The 16,092-nt window shown below is 42.6% G+C and overlaps 2 protein-coding genes across 3 annotated transcripts in view; one reads left to right on the top strand and one right to left on the bottom strand.

Annotated features, from left to right (window-relative positions):
• Positions 1 to 447: 447 nt before the first annotated feature.
• LOC136434023 (dapdiamide synthesis protein DdaC-like) lies at positions 448 to 5,016 on the top strand. The gene is made up of 5 exons (XM_066426676.1): positions 448 to 1,222; positions 2,174 to 2,356; positions 3,151 to 3,277; positions 3,729 to 3,904; positions 4,433 to 5,016. Exons 1-5 carry the CDS (start codon positions 644 to 646, stop codon positions 4,559 to 4,561), a joined length of 1,194 nt encoding a protein of 397 aa, XP_066282773.1. The 5' UTR covers positions 448 to 643; the 3' UTR covers positions 4,562 to 5,016.
• Positions 4,817 to 16,092, bottom strand: part of LOC136434007 (C2 domain-containing protein 3-like) — a 34,670-nt gene continuing 23,394 nt past the window's right edge. For both annotated transcript variants that reach the window (XM_066426660.1, XM_066426668.1), the window contains exons 29-38: positions 13,256 to 13,367; positions 12,645 to 12,800; positions 11,434 to 11,542; positions 10,052 to 10,433; positions 9,389 to 9,516; positions 8,779 to 8,939; positions 8,252 to 8,452; positions 6,751 to 8,085; positions 6,437 to 6,557; positions 4,817 to 5,601 (exon numbers count right to left, since the gene is read on the bottom strand). In XM_066426660.1, the coding sequence (XP_066282757.1) occupies positions 5,434 to 5,601; positions 6,437 to 6,557; positions 6,751 to 8,085; positions 8,252 to 8,452; positions 8,779 to 8,939; positions 9,389 to 9,516; positions 10,052 to 10,433; positions 11,434 to 11,542; positions 12,645 to 12,800; positions 13,256 to 13,367 (2,873 nt within the window). In that variant the 3' untranslated portion in view covers positions 4,817 to 5,433. The remainder of the gene's footprint in view (positions 5,602 to 6,436; positions 6,558 to 6,750; positions 8,086 to 8,251; positions 8,453 to 8,778; positions 8,940 to 9,388; positions 9,517 to 10,051; positions 10,434 to 11,433; positions 11,543 to 12,644; positions 12,801 to 13,255; positions 13,368 to 16,092) is intronic.

Raw genomic sequence — 16,092 nt, 5'->3', positions numbered from 1 at the left:
CTGATACAGTCAAACCTTTACAGGTGACCACATCTTCATAATGACCACCTAGCCAATTTGATCACTTTTAATGGTGGTTCCTTAGATAATTTTCCCATTGACACAAGCATTATGAATCCTGCCTATGGCGACCACCTGTTCACATAGACCAGATTCTATTGGTCCCCTGCAGCTGAGTGGTCTTCTTCGGTAGATTTTACTATAACCCTGTAATTCTGTTGTGTCAAGTTTTAAGTCATCAATACGCATAGGTACTCTTACTTTTAGCTCTCAGTTGTTCTTTAATTTGTGCCTTATAGACCCTATGCGACGGTAGAAATGCCGTACATGTCGTGCTCGTCACGTTTACTTTTTTTGACTTCGTCCTGGTTCATGATCAGGTTCTAAAATATGTTTCTTTCTAATGACAAGATCACATACATCCATAATTTTCATGACACGCTCTGTGCTTTCGTGTTGACGAAGCGAACCAGCCAAAGGCGGTTGGACCTGGATGGGTTGGGCCTGGGTTCGGCCTAAGTTGTGCGCATGCCGGTTGCAGTGATAAATGGCCAATGGGTCACACGATCTGGGTCGACAACAAGAACGAGGACAAAGTTGAAACGTTCACAGACTGTACGTGTGTCCAGAAAAAGATCTCAGTATGATGGCCGCTGCCACCAGTACTAGTTTACTCCGCAGTGCCTATCTCAACTCTCGGGCTGCCTTGCGTTTGTCGTGCCGACATCCGTACAGCACGGAGGCGGCGGCTACGAGAGCTAGCGGGGTGAGCCTGATCGAGACGCGTGTGGACTGGCCGGCGGAGGTGCAAGCCCAGCCGCCGGTCCGTGTCCGCGGAAGGCAATGGCTGCCCGGGTCTCACAGCCTCAACTTTCCCGAGTTCCTGACCCCGCCCAGACCTGGGTACCCCCGCGTCTTCACGCCCGACGCACAGGTGAACGCCAGTCCCGAGGAGTGCGCCGTCCCCGCCCGTAAGGTTCTAGAAGACCTGCTGGACAAGGCGAACGAAGGCGCCATCCTCTTCCGCGGCCTACCTCTCCACACACCTGAGGATTTCTCCCGCTTCATGACCAACCTGGGCCTGAAGTTGATAAGTTACCAGGGCGGCTCAAGTGTGCGGCATAACCTGGCAGCGTCCGTGGACACCGCCAGTAACGAACCACCAGACTTCTGTATCGAACCGCACAACGAAATGGCCTACACAGATCACTTTCCTGAAAAGGTGAATGTTTCTGTGGTCTTTTCACATTCTTTTTTTTTTTCAAACAAAGCCTGTATCTTCATGATCGCATCAGTGTATTTATACTCACTAACGAGGTGATATTGAGAGCAGAAATGACGTCATTTCAGCATAACGCCAGGATAGACAGAACAAATAGACCAAGGAGTTTCTAGGGGTTGAAAAGAAAGCTTTGTGGTTTGGGCATGTTTGTGAAGATTGCGTAAATACACAGAATAAGGAAACAAGTTATTTGTTCCCAACCAAAACCACCTGAGTCAGTCTAGTTGTCCTGCCTGCTATATCAGCTACCCACTGAGGGCTTCTTGTGTTATGGTTTCTTATTTTCCTATAAAGAAGCCATCTTTTAACTATTACATAGAATTACAGAGAGTAGAAGGTGCTGACCAACGTTTTGTGCCACAGGATCCATGCATGTCACATTAGGTTAGCATTACTAATTACTATGTATAGTTTAGTTGATGTGTAACTTCCAACCTGCAAACTGGTCTGCACTGGTATAGCACCGGTTGCCAAACTGGTCTTTACCAGTTCAGCACTGTAAATAAAGTCCAGGCATCATGGGGGGTATTGGCTGGTTTAGCCTAGGTGAAAGGGTCAATGGAAATCATCCATGTCAAGTTCAGGTCAACAGTTCTCAGCTGCCTTGAAAATTCACAGTAGGCAACCCAGGCTAGCCCAAAGTAAATTTAGGCCAATCTCCAAGCAGATGTTTGAGTGTACTATTATGTTTTCTGGATACCAGGCTTTTCCAGGATAGAAGCCAGTAAATGTTATGATCCCCCCATGACCCAAATCTCTGCTCACATACAAAAAGCTGTTGAAAAGAAATGTCTGTATCTGAGGAGATTGTGGTGATTTTCCATACAAACCCACGCATCTGGTATTTCTAAATGTTGTTTTTAAGTGTTGTGTTTCTCTTCTTCGCTTCAGATATCGTTCTTCTGTTTTCAACCCGCGGCTCCAGGGAAAGGAGGGGAGACCGTGTTGACGGATGTGCGCGAGGTCCTGCCGCGCCTGGACACCGCTGTGGTGGACAAGTTCCGTAAGCTGGGCGTACGGTACTTCCGCCATGTACCAAACCGTGCGCCAGGGTCCTACACATCATGGCAAGAGGTACCACTTCCATCTTCACCTGTGCCTGAAATAGCAACAACTTACAAAACAGTATCAATAGCTTCTTGCTGAATCTAAATCAACTTTCCTGCTGTATTCTTTCATCCAGCAAAAACAAAAGAATTGTTTTCTAATGCCCTCCTCCTGTACTAAAGGCACTTTAGAATGTTTAACCAGTCATATCCATTATATCAAGTGAACATTGCTTCTAGCAAAGGTGATTATGTTTCTATCATGCTGTTAAACTAAAAACTCTAAAGCCTGTAGAACTAGCCTGAAATTTACATGAAAGATGAGCTCTAATTGTGTTGTGAAAATGTGCCCTGACTACTACAGCGGACATTTTGTATAGAGCTGTATGCATGACTAAACAAAGACAAACATGTTGTAGTCTTGGGAGTATGAGGCATGCAGGTACCTTCATCATCATCATAAACTTAAGCTGACCCCAAGAATGCAGAGCGTTTATATATTGAGAGTTATTAACATTTATTAATCTTTAGGGTGGTCCCTTCAGTTAACCGAGTAACTGATTTCCAATTCCAAGGGAGCCCTTACAAAATGAGCATAATAAGCCCAACATTTCTCCTTTCCTCATATCATATCATTCTGTATCTGTATCTATATAGCCGGTATAACCGCCATTCGGCGTAACACACCAGCTTCGCAGGCACGCGGCGCGGCAGCAGCTGGTTATATTACACCGAACGACCTGTAATATAACCTGTACATTCATATACAATCACGTATGTATATACAACCAAGACAGTGTATAATTTGTGTTCTTTGTGCAGGTTTTCCTGACAGAAGACAAGTCTGTTGTTGACAGTTACATGAAGGCCAATGACATGGGGTACCAGTGGGAGTCTGACGGGTCCCTGTCATGGTGGACAACCCTGCCTGCACTGCGCACATACAAAGGTATGATTGGGACAGTTTCAAACCGTGACAAATTCACCAGTTGTGTGGTAAAGTTGGATAAGTATTTTGTGATGTTGAAATAAGTTACCACATTGGAGCTTATTTTCTTCTGCTTGTCTTTAAGCGTTTGAAAGTACAAAATGATGTGGCCTCTAAATGAAGAATAAAATGTGGACACTTGAAATGTCCGAAAATGAATTGCGGTAATCCAGTGGTAAAGATTTAATTTTATTCTTCATTTCATGGACCAAATGACTAATATTCATAAATGATGTGGTCATTTGTAACTTCAAGCCTCCAGGTAAATATGTATTGGACTTTGGAGGGGTTATGTATCAACCTTATCATTGTACACGTGTACATCTGCACATTTAATCAGAAGTTTTGCATGTTTCTGTACATGGTGAATAGCTGGATGTTAGCTCATGTTAGCATGGGCTCTATCCCACAGGCGAGGAGATCTGGTTCACCCAGCCGCACTCCATGAACGCTTCATACTTCAAGTCTCACCCTGATTGGTCGAAGAAGGACATTCCAGACAACCGTTACCCCTTCCACACCTACTACGGCGACGGGTCAGACATCCCCCTTGACGTGCTGCAGCACATCAGGGACGTCTGTTGGCAGGTAAGCATCATTTAGGGGACGGCTACCAGGCTTTGAATTTTTGTCTGTCCCACCCCTTGTTTCTTGTCGTTTTAAGCTTATGACAATACATTTTCATACATTTCATGTTCTGAAATTAAGGGGTGCAATTGTTTCCCATCCCAACAAGCTAATTTCCATCTTGGGACAGATCTAGAGGCATGGGTCTTGGAGACAGTCATGCACTGATCTGTGTTGTGAATGTGATATCCAAGTCATGCATTATGATGAAGACCTTTGGCCTGGTCAGACTAAATATACCCTGGGTTCATGGGTCGTACCATCATCTCAATACCAGGCAGTTTAGAGATGGCTACATTCTGCAGTGACATCCCTCTTGTGTACCAAACACATTCAGTATTACTAGTCACCTCAGTGAAAAGGGAGGTATTGTTTTTGGTCTGTTTGTTTGTTTGAATTGGTGTGTGTTCAGATTTGTCCCACCGGAGACTGGTTTTAAATGAAACATTTATGTGACAGTCACTTCTTCCTGAACTTTCATTTTTGCAGGTTTCTGTGGGTTTCCAGCTGCAGAAGGGAGACCTGATCATGCTGAACAACATGTACGTGAAGCACGCCCGCATGTCCTTCACTGGGACCAGGAAGCTGGCCATCTCATTGGCCCTGCAGAAGAACTAGACCCAGGCTTTTTGCCCCGTAACCCTTTAACCCATATGTCCCCTATTTGGGAAAATTGGGCTGTCACTATAGTAAGAGTGGTGGGGAGGGTTGTTTCCAAAGGAACAGGACGGAAAAAAAGTGGTTCGTATAAACATGCTAGCCATGAAGATACTTTGTGCATTGATTACTTCACTGGTTTGTCATTATTTTTAATGGCACAGCAGTTGATTATTCTCTGGAAGGGAGAGGTGTAAATGAACAGACGAGATGAAATTGAAGTTGTCATTATTATAATATTCTTTTCATTGTACCTGCTCTTTGCTTGTCTTATGTACAAAATTCTTCAATTTGTTTTCTCATGTTATTGGACTCTAGTACCAAATGGTTGATATTCATATCATTTGTTGACTTGTATGAATTATTTTGCAATGTTATGACATCTTTGCAACATAATAAATCATTGCTGCTCTCAACTCTGAACTTTGACTCTTTCTATTACCTACATGTAGAAGGTACTGCTTTTGCAGACTTAAAAATTACTTACAGTTTCCTACATGACAATTGTCAATAATCTTTCCTGAAAATTTCAAAGTATTACTTTGTCTAAGCTGAGGCACGATGGACATAACCCCAAAACTGGATGAAGGACATAATCCAGATTGCTATGATTAAACATTACAAATGCAGCAGAAAGAACTTTTGGCCATTAGGGAATGACACATGTCACTGCATGTGCAGTTATGTAAATACATAAAGTGTGAGTGCTTTATGTATTTACATAACTGAAGGTTATGCAATGAGTATGTTTACATTAACCCACTGATTTGCAAATATGGCTAGACAGGTGCCACAAAATGCCACTGCAGGAGATTATACTGAAGTTGTGATCCTTATGATGCAGCAAATTTGGAGGAAAATATCTTAGCAATCCTCTTGGCCTCCTCTGCCGTGGGAGCTTGTCTGTTGGGTGGTCTGTAAAGTCGCTGTGACCTTTGACCCTTCCTATCAGGTACCTTGCCCAAGTCTTCCTTTGTAGCATAAACCCTCTGGCCACTGTCCTGTGTGTTTGAGAACAAAGGGAAGAATGCGCTCCAATAAGTGCCCCAGGTATCTACAGCTTATCAACAGAACAGTCATCTGAAAAGCAAAGGTCCAAGCTGTGCAATGTGCATGTATCTGTATCAATTCAATATGATATCAACACAATACATATAATGTTATGTAGGTAAGGACAGTGCCATTCTGATATTCCGACCCCAATTCAACCCCAATGAACATTTGTCAGAAGCCTGCTGTTGAAAAATATGTTATAATGTCAAGAAGGGAACACACAAGACATATCTGTCAGTGTCCACATGTCTGCACAACAGCGACCTCATAGTGCATGTTTGCATACTGAAGGAAGGTAATGGTTGACATAAATTTTGCATAGCACGATTTCACCTCGTTAAGGTTAAGAGGTGACTGAGTCTGGATACTACAGGGTTACCAGATGCAATGACCGTGAAATAACACATGGCTCAGCTGTAACTGTAAACTGTGCATAGACAAGGAAACGGCCTCACGCTACAAAGAACGCTGCACCGGTACAACTACATTTTGATGTGAACTCTGGCCTAGCTTACTAGTACTATAAAGCCTGTCCTTTGACAAGTTAATGGCTGTATAAGCTACCAGGCTAATAACTACTGTTATGCATCATTGAAAGGTACCTACTAGGGAGGCACCAACACTGTCACTTACACTCAGGGCTGATCCTTGTCACTGCTTTACATGTTTACATTTATTTGACTTTGTGTACATGTACTTCCAGGCAAAAGCAGCAGAACTATCTTCTACATGTACAGTATGGTAAACCTCACACAAAAAACAAGAAGAGAGTGAACAGCTGACCTGTGTGCCCCTCGGCTGAGGTAAAGCTGCTGTGGCAGACCGCAGGGCTCGCATGGATGCCTCCAGGTCTTGTGGTGGGAGGAAGAAGTTGGGAACTTGTACCGGCACTGGAGGAACATGACTGGACAAGGCCACTTGTTAAGGAGAGCCTTTACACATAGTCAGAGGAAGAAGAGAAACATGTACAACATGGTTGTAAACTAAGCTTGGGACATCACACAAGAGAATATTCAGTAGAATTATCAAGGAAAATTATCCTTGACTAAATTTATAGAAACAAAAACCTAGGAATTAAAATTTTGAGTGAAGGATACAGCCTAGGTTGGCTTCTGTCATCCTCTTCAGCTGAGCCAGCCGATTCTTCATTCTCCTTGTCACTCTCTCTCCCCCTTCTTTGGACGTCTTCCTCCATCCCGCCCCCTGCTGGCCAAGGGACACTGGTTCCACTCCCATCACTGCCGACTGAGTCTGTCCTTTCTCTTGCTTGCTGAACATGTGCATGATTTACAGAGTCCATTTCATCTGGTGTAGAAGGAATAGGGGAAGGTAATGATACAGAACCTTCAGATGACATTGACTTCGTCCTCTCCCTGTTATGTTCATGGTCAAACATAGATAAGGCTTGTGTTCCAAGCTTGTTCTGTTCTTCTGGCTCACTTCGTTTATCAAGTGGAAGACCCTCATGGAGTTGACCAGAGTCCTCATCATCAGACTTCACAGCTGCATGGTCTCCATGGGTCGTCTCGAAGATGTCATCAAGGAGAGGATCTCTTTCTGGAGCAGCAGGAAGCATGTCTTTGGCTGAATTGGTAGAGAAAACTGGTCCTTCTGTACCTCTGTAACCCAATGGAGACTGGGAATCTTCTAAGGGTAGAGGAGTACCTGCAGAACTTCTATCCTCTTCTGCGAGTGTGTCTGTGGGTTCTACTATGTCTTGCCCCTGTGTACCAGTTATTGCTTCTGGTGACCAGTTTGCAAAGTGCGCTGATGAAATGTCATTCAGTGGCCTGACCGGAACAACATCTTCCTCATCTGCATCACTGAACTGGATGCTATCTTCCCACTTGATGGAATCGTCCTCTGAATTGGATAACCTTTCACCTGCATGTTGTTGACCTTTCTGTAACCTATGACCTGAGGCACTTGGTATAACCTCTGCTGGCACAGTAAAATCCTGACCTATCAACGGTACATGATGGGATAACATTGTATCTTGAGAAGAATGGAGGGAGTGTTGAGGAGGTAAAGAATGAGTCATTTCTGACCCATTAACACTTGGTAGCTGGTCATCAAACTGCTCACGGCCTTGGTTGTGAACTTGCGATGTCCTTTCCAAGGGATCAGATGTAAACAAGTCACCAACAGCCTTGTGGACTGTATCTGAGAGAACGTCATCATCACCATTGCGGTCATGTGATGCGTTATCTGTACTAGTTGACTCTTTAGGTACCACACGATCACTTAAGTCATACGTCCTCCTAAGATGAGATCCATTTTCTGCGTCTTTCACTCTCCCCTCTCCAGACTGAACAGTTCTTGGTAGTTCAACAACTTCTTGAGGTTTAGTAGTGTCTGAGGTCTCTGTGCTTTTGCCTGTTAGAAGATTTTGCATTCTTCCCTTCAGCTGATCTAGTTCATCCATGTTCTTCCTGAAAATCACAAGTTCACAAGTCAGGAAAAGAAAATTCCAAATACTATCAATCGATAAGTAGATGCAATTTTTGGTTACAAGTATTAGTGACAATCGACTCAGTTGCAAACAATATGGTAAAGGTAGAGGTAGCAACTACATAGAGCAAGTATTGAAGACACTACCTTAGATTCTGCAGTAGCAATGACCTGGATGTTTCCTTGCTGTCCAGGAGCTGTGTCTCTTTGTCCTTTCCTTCTTCATGTTTGTGTGGCTGTTGTGAGAATGACCCAGGCTGGTCCCCATCCTGGTGCTGTTCTTGCAGACTTCTGTGATACTGTCTTACATTCAGGTAGTGCTCAGCGAAGTGCTTTGGTCTACTGGAACTGTAAAGAGAGGATACAGATTGTTTTCTTAGGAACTGCAGTGGAACTAATGCCTGCAGTTGTGTGAAAGAGACACCTAGGGAAGATCACACAAACTGCATGCCTGACTGTCTTAAGTTATCTAAATTTTGTCATCAAGCCCATCTTATCCCAAGAATGCACTACAAGGTTTATAAATCTAACAGCACAGTAAAGGGTAATATACTTTGTAATTAAGACAAATGTTTCATCGAAGTTGAATTAATGGCTTTGCTACTGACAATTTTACCCCTCTGAATAGGTATTGCTTGTTAGATAATCCCCCTGTGAAATGTTAGTGTACTGACCTGTGGAGTTTCACAGCTTGTTCTGGGTACCTTGCGATGTGGCTGGGGAACATGGGATAGGCGGCAGTCGTGGTGTAACCATGGAGACCAGACAGCAGGGGAGGGTGCATGCTGGGTCTCTGCCGACTGGGAGAAACTCTCTCCTTCGGTGTTACACTCACCTGTAGGTTAACAGTTGTAAAGGCTTATTCACTGATAAAGGAATAAGCTTCTTCAAATTTCTCTCTCCAAATAGTGTCATCTGTATCTGTACAGTTATGATACCCCCTTGTTTATTGATATGATAAAAGAAAAAAATGTGCGTATGTGTGCATTTGCAATGTGTGAGTGTGAATATGTGTGTGTGTACCTGTGTGTGTACTTCTGTGTGTATATGTGTGTGCACCTGTGTGTGTGTGTACCTGAATGTGGGTGTACCTGTGTGTTTGTACCTGTGTGTTTGTACCTATGTGTGTGTGTGTATGTGTGTGTGTGTGAATGTTTTTTACAGGTTAGCAGTGCACACATTTTCCATCATTCTTTTTTTTTAATTAGTGTATTACCTCCCCTAAGCAATTCTTGCTCGTTTGCCCTTCTTAATGTTGAGATATCATAAATACAGTTGATCTACCTTGATCTGCCCATGGCAGTGCCCGTTGAAGTCCATGATGTTGTACCAGCCTGAGATGTAGTGCAGCCCTGCTGACAAGGTAGACAGGTCCACGGAGGCAAAGCCAACCACACGGTCCAGTGTTACATCTGGAACACGAGGAGAAGCTCTACATTATGCTTGATGAATAATAAACAGTTTCACATCCCTGCATTTGACCAAGTTATACTTAAAATACAGTCTTAAGTGGGAGGGACCAGAGTTTGTATTAGACAAGAGCAGAATTGAAACATGGATGGTCACACCCAAAAGTGAATTTCTAGACTCTAGAAATGGATCTTTGGCTAGGCTACAAAACAAGATAACTTATTTGTGGCCAAAGTTTACAGCCTAAACTTGGACTTTAACCTAGATGTATAATCTCTTTCACATGTCATCTCTAACAACAACAACCTGACGACAGTAGGAGTAATCTCCAAGGGGATGTAGGGTTGAGGTCAGTGTTTTATGTGACTGTGTTTTTGAGACTTTTTATACTCTTTCATGTGGCCTGCGTTTCCCCTTCCCCTAGAAGGTAAAGAGTTGAAACATGACATACTACATTGTAAATGCCATGAATAAACCACTGCAATTTAGCATGATCCTTCATCTGCTTGGAGATAATATTATAGGAGTTCAACTTGCCAGGCTCTTCCTTCTCTGTGGTTTTCTGCCACACTTTAAACACGAGGCTGTGGTTCGGACCCAGGAGAAACCTCCCAAGGTACACATCACCATCAAAGTTCCAGAGGGGGTTCTTCCCTTCTGACACGTGGATGGTCACAGCGCCCCCTTGCTGTAGGGGCTGGAATGTCACATAGTAGGATGGAATCACGCTGGGTCCTCCTGGAATGGAGGAGAGGTGAACGGCTCTTTCCACACCAACATGGGCAGGGATGGAGTCTTTTGGAATAGGTATATGATCTTCTCTGTCTTTCTCTGTTCTGCTGTCTTTACTGGGAAGTGCATGACTCGATCTGTGTTCCATATTTTCAACGGACAGTTCCTCTTCTATTTCTTCAGACAACTACAGAATAAAAAGAATGATATCATAAAGTCAAGAAGACAAATACGTGCACATGCAAGGTGGGATCAAAATGCAACAGGTGGATACAAATTTCTGTGTTGTATTGGTCCTTAAATGCTTTGCAGTCTTACAGTCTTAAATGCTCTGCAGTCTTACAGTCATTTCCGCAATGTTTTTAAGTCTGCTTTTTCTGCAGTGATCTATAAACACACAACTCATGAATGTATGTCCTGTCTTCCATTGTGTTACTACCAGTACTATCCTTTCAACCACAAAGTCAAAGACACTGCAAACACTTGATTCAAGTGCCTCTAATTAACAGAATGCAATTTTCTTTCCTGTTCCAACCACAGGAAATACATGTGTATGCTGCTTGATTCAAGTGCCTCTAGTTTACAGTATGAAATTTTCTTTCCTGTTTCAACCAGGAACTAAAAAATAATACAAACTTGCAATCTAAATGCTGCTTATTTACAGAATGTATTTCCTTCCTGAAAGCATAGTTGTGACATGAGTAAGGATGAAGGACACTCATGACAGGGGATTCCCCTAAAAAGTAAACTAAAGGTCAACATTCCTGGTGATTATGTACAAGTGATGTCAGACATTCATCAGGGAATTCCTGTAAAAGGTCCTGACCTCATACAGATATGATAATACTATACAATCAAACCTGTAGTAGTGACCACCTCTGCAAAAGGACCACCTGGCCATTTGTATTATACAGTCAAACCTGTAGTAGTAATCACCTCTGCATAAGGATCACCTGGTCATTGTGGCCAGTTTTCAGTGGCCGCTTAGATAATTTTTCCCATTGACTCAGGTGTGAAGAATGCTGACGATAGTGACCACCTGTCAACTATGACCATTTTCTTAGTCCCCTTAGTGGTCACTACAGACAGGTTTGATTGTACTGCCTTATGTGGAGTATGTTTTCTACAAGAACCTGCGAGTACAAATAGAAAATTTGGGCATCTTCTGTGAGTAAAAGCTGTTGTACCTCACTGCCATCCCCACCATGGTCTCCTGTTACCTTCATCTCCAGGTGGGCCCTGAGGCAGGCTCCGCCCAGGTTGCTAACTCCAGGTTTGCACAGGGGGTATTGCCCACTGGAAAACAAAGTCCAGCCATAAGCAACTAAGTTAAACACAGTAACACAGCCTCACGACTCAATGACTAGTCAAAGCTGCTAGAGAAAAAACTTATGGTATAATTGTCAATATTCATTTAGCCAGGTATTCAGTCCAGTTTGCTTCACTGTTAAATAGTCTGGCATTGGTTGATAGTGAAATGATTGGAATAGTCCAGGAGATTGGGGAAAAGCATAGCTACAATCGCTCAGAAATAAAAGCATGGAACATGGCATGATGTGCCAGGTTTTGAGCAAATTTTTGTATCGATCACCTCAACTAATATATATTCATGTCAAATTCACACAAGAGCTCTGATCGGCAATGGATGGTAACATGGCTTAAACAGGCATTCAGGAATTTGATCCCAGTTACGCTGATTCTGGAAAATATTTGATACCAGAAATAATGTGACTCAGAGCCTCTGAACTCCAGTATGAACTTAACACAACTGAAACATTTAAATGTCATTTCTTTATCAACAGCTACCAGTCCAGGCAATTTAGCATGAAAGCGAGTAGTGAGCCAGATCTAGAGTATGAAAACAATTCTTATTCATTTGCACTAGCCTGAAACAACCAATTCAAAATCAGTAACACTCAACACATCGGTCTCAAGACAATACGCTTTTATGTGTCAGCTTATATTTTTAGCTCTCCCTATTTAGGGGGAAAACAGCATTTGCCCCACTACAATATACATATGTATGACTTGTGTATTCAGTCGTCTTTGTTGTTGACAAAAATGCAGGTGTGTGGAGGTGACATGAAACACACTGCTGATTCCACACACACTCCTGTGAACAACAACAACTACTGTAAATCTTGAAACTTCCTCAGTGGTTTTATTTTCATGGTTCCTGCTGTGATGTCTCCACCGTGAATTCATGAACCACCAATATGCATTACAAATGTATACTGTACTGATAGAATTTTTCACACGCAAATCTACAACACTGAAAAAAACAACTCCTCTTCCCGCAAATTAAAACCACAGTGAAAGTACATGAATTTACAGTATTGGTCTCAAAATAGACTTTTGCTAAGTTTTGACAACCCGCATACCAGCATGGCCAGCTTACCTGATCCGCAGAGTCCTCCTCTGTGCATGAGCCAGTGGTGAGAGGTCGATGTAAGCAGACCCCACAAGCCGGTCCCTGTTCCGCGGTCGCTTCACGTCCTTACCGGAGGAACAGGACACCCACACTTGCACTTCAAGCCTCTCCTCACGAAAATACCTGCAGACGGTAGTGTGCACAGAGCTTTAGGGGTGTGACTCACTTGCCAGAATAAAAAAATCACATTTTCCTATCTTGCAGAATATTGTTTCAGCATATCGGTTAAGCAATTAAATGTTAAAGTACTACCGTCAAGCTCTGTACTACCGTTAAGACATTTTCCTAAACATGGCTGGGTTAAATGAAAAGGTATGACAAGTCAGACCACTATTTGAAACAAAACAGTTAATACTTTCTATTAAGTTTTCCATTAGGTACTTAAACAAGGTAATACTCTAAGACTTTAAATCTTATAACAAGCACTGTGAAATAGGCAAGTACATGTAGTTGAGTGCTTATGATTTTGCAGATGAAATGAAGAAAGCCTTGAGTGTACATATAATTCTGCAAATGAAATGAATGAAGATTGAGCATACATCATATCATTATACAAATGAAAGAATGAGCATCCCTACCAGTGTAGCGGCTGTGTGAGCTGACGCACCATCCTCCTGCTGTGTCGTGTCTGACAGGTCAGGTAGTCTGCCGCTGTGAACTCCAGGTGATGCGATTTGGAACAAGTCGGTGCTGTGAAGGAACAATTATAGTTAATGCAAGGCAAAGAACTTCCATGTTGTGATCATTGTATTCAAACCTACTCTCCAAGCAGAGGTTAGGCTCCAGCTTCCTTTTGACGTCTTTTTTAATTTTAGGCCTTTTTGTCGGGCTTTCTATTTTGTCAGCCTGTCATTTTGTCTGCAAGCCAAAAGAAAACCTGACACTTTTTGTCTGCAAGCCAACAAGAAAACCCGACAATATATAAAGCCTCACAAAAACGGCCTAGAAAAACGTCAAAATCAAGCAGGAGCCTAACTTGGAGAGTAATTCAAATCTAAATGCTAACATGACAGGCAATCATATCTGGTAATCTCCAAACAGATCTATAGGTTGCATAAAGACCGTATCAAACTGGCAGAGGAAGTATGTTTCGCAACCCAAGATCTGCTATAACTCAAACAGGGCGGAGCATTTCTATTCAATAAAGGTGCCGCTGCCCCTCCTCGTTGTAATGCTAACAGCCATACGAATGTCCGGGGTACTAATCTTTTTAAGACCGATTTCTGGGACAAGCCCAGTCACCAGCGCACGTCCCAGTGGGAGGTTCGCGCCTTGGTTGAGCCCGTAGTAAAAAGCTCTCACAATAGCAGTTTCTTTCACCCATCGGCGATGTTTGTGGCATCATGGAAAACCGTCCTTACAAAAACATTCGTAGACAATGTTTACTGTTTCAGGTTCAAGCCACTATTACTAGATATTACAAGTACCCCCGAGCCGGCGCCCGCCTGCCCGCAGCGTTTCCACCAGAGGGCCGTTTTCCTGTCCAAATTATGACGGCCTTATATCGCTTTGCTATTGTTATGCTTGCGAAGAATAGGTGCCTTTGAAAACGTTTTTCAAGACTCAATCGAAGAAAGTCATCGGGAAAAAAAAAACAAGGAAAAAACGTAAACAGGAACAAGAATTTCGCCCTCGCATTTCAGCCTGTACACCGTGATTTGCCACGATTCGCCATCATTTCTGGCCGTATTCGACACAAAATATATTCCTCTGATTTTTTTCCGTGCACATTCTGCGTATGTACCGTAGATAAATCATATTTTTCGCTAGTTTAATTTTCGCGGTACAGCCCTGCCCAAGTGGACGGCCTCTCAGTCGCGGTCTGGAGGTGTCAGACGGTGCGCAGCCGACCCGTGACAGCCCGGCATGGCGCCGCACGCCCGTGCGGACAGAGAGTAATAAACTCACTTACACAAGCACAGTTTGATTAGGTAACAATTAGATGTTAATAGCCTTTGTTCAGACCGACTTGTTCCAGACCTTGGATTGCATTACAAGCTCCTTCTTCCAGTTGGATACGGTCTTTGCAATCCATTGGGTCTGGTTGGAGACTACATATCTGGTACCATAACGGATTATGACATAAAATGAACTATATTCATGATCATAGCTGTTTTTCATAGTCTAAACATTATATAGGTATACAATGCAGAATATGAAACATGTCTTATTGGTACTAAGTTTGACTTTGACCATGGCATATATCATTTACAAGACCATGCTTTCCTCTATATCATAACATATCTAATTCTGTCATAACTGTATGATAAAAGTTAAACTGAGCTTTTACATTTAATTGGATCTTACAAAGTCCCAGTAACTGCAAATTAAAGGTGACTATTATTAACAGTTAACTTTTAATTTAAACGACTACATGTACTTTCACAGGAATTCCTTTCTTTGAGTGCCTTACCAACTGTACTACATGTTCTTGCTTTCTGACCAGAAACTTTCAATGTTTGAGTAAAAGTCTGACTAACATTGGTCTATTAAACACAAAGTTGCTTTGAACTACATTTGTACAGCAACACCTTTGGTCATGGCTACTGTGAACTACAGGAAATGACTGTACTAGTAGGTTAACCTTCATAGGCTTTATTGAGTTTAACACTTTTATCCCTTCCACAAAGCAGCTTCCTGACCATGTCATTGAGGCAAATAATTTTCTTTATCTAACTCTTCTCAGGTGTGTAACTCCGGCGGAAATGACTGTTTGTCAGTGGGAAGCGTGGTCAGGGGAGTGCTTTGATCTACCGGTAGGTGCGGGGCAAATCTTAAACCTTCTTACTCGACTACTTGGGAGTTCAGACTTCCGACTGAAAGCAGAAAACCATTCTGGCACAAAAGTGATCTTTATCCAGCTATAAACAAGGTAAATTCCGTACACATTCAAATACTCAGTATAGAAAGTTATCACAGTAATAGTGACTGCACTTATTACTGCAACACGCTATTCCTTTAGCTGTTTTTCACATTGCAAGCCCAATGCTGATGCATTCCTTGAACTAAACCTAGCCCAAAGATATTTAGAAGAAAGGTTAAGGAACTCGAGTTTATCCAACCAAACTATTTGTTAACACATCACTTCAATGGACAGCCAACAGAAAGGTTGAGTTTTAGTCATTCTTTACATCGGATCCCCTGGCCTAACCTTTCATTTTGACTTGCCCTAAAATGTGACTACCCCCTATTTTTGGAATGAGACAGCCTGTTCATGACGTCTGTTTACATCACTGTTCATCACGATTCACAAGAAGCAAAAACAAGCTTCAAATACCACTTACTGATTGTCAACGTTCAGGTCGTGAGCTATTTGATGGTATGTTAGTTGCTGACGTCAATTTAAACTACTTGACAGTATGCTTGTTGCTGACGTCAATTCAGAGATATTATTTCCTGCTTGCTATGGCTCTTC

Source organism: Branchiostoma lanceolatum, chromosome 1, assembly GCF_035083965.1.
Source record: "Branchiostoma lanceolatum isolate klBraLanc5 chromosome 1, klBraLanc5.hap2, whole genome shotgun sequence".
Lineage (NCBI taxonomy): Eukaryota > Metazoa > Chordata > Leptocardii > Amphioxiformes > Branchiostomatidae > Branchiostoma > Branchiostoma lanceolatum.
This window is presented reverse-complemented; position numbering and strand designations above follow the sequence as displayed.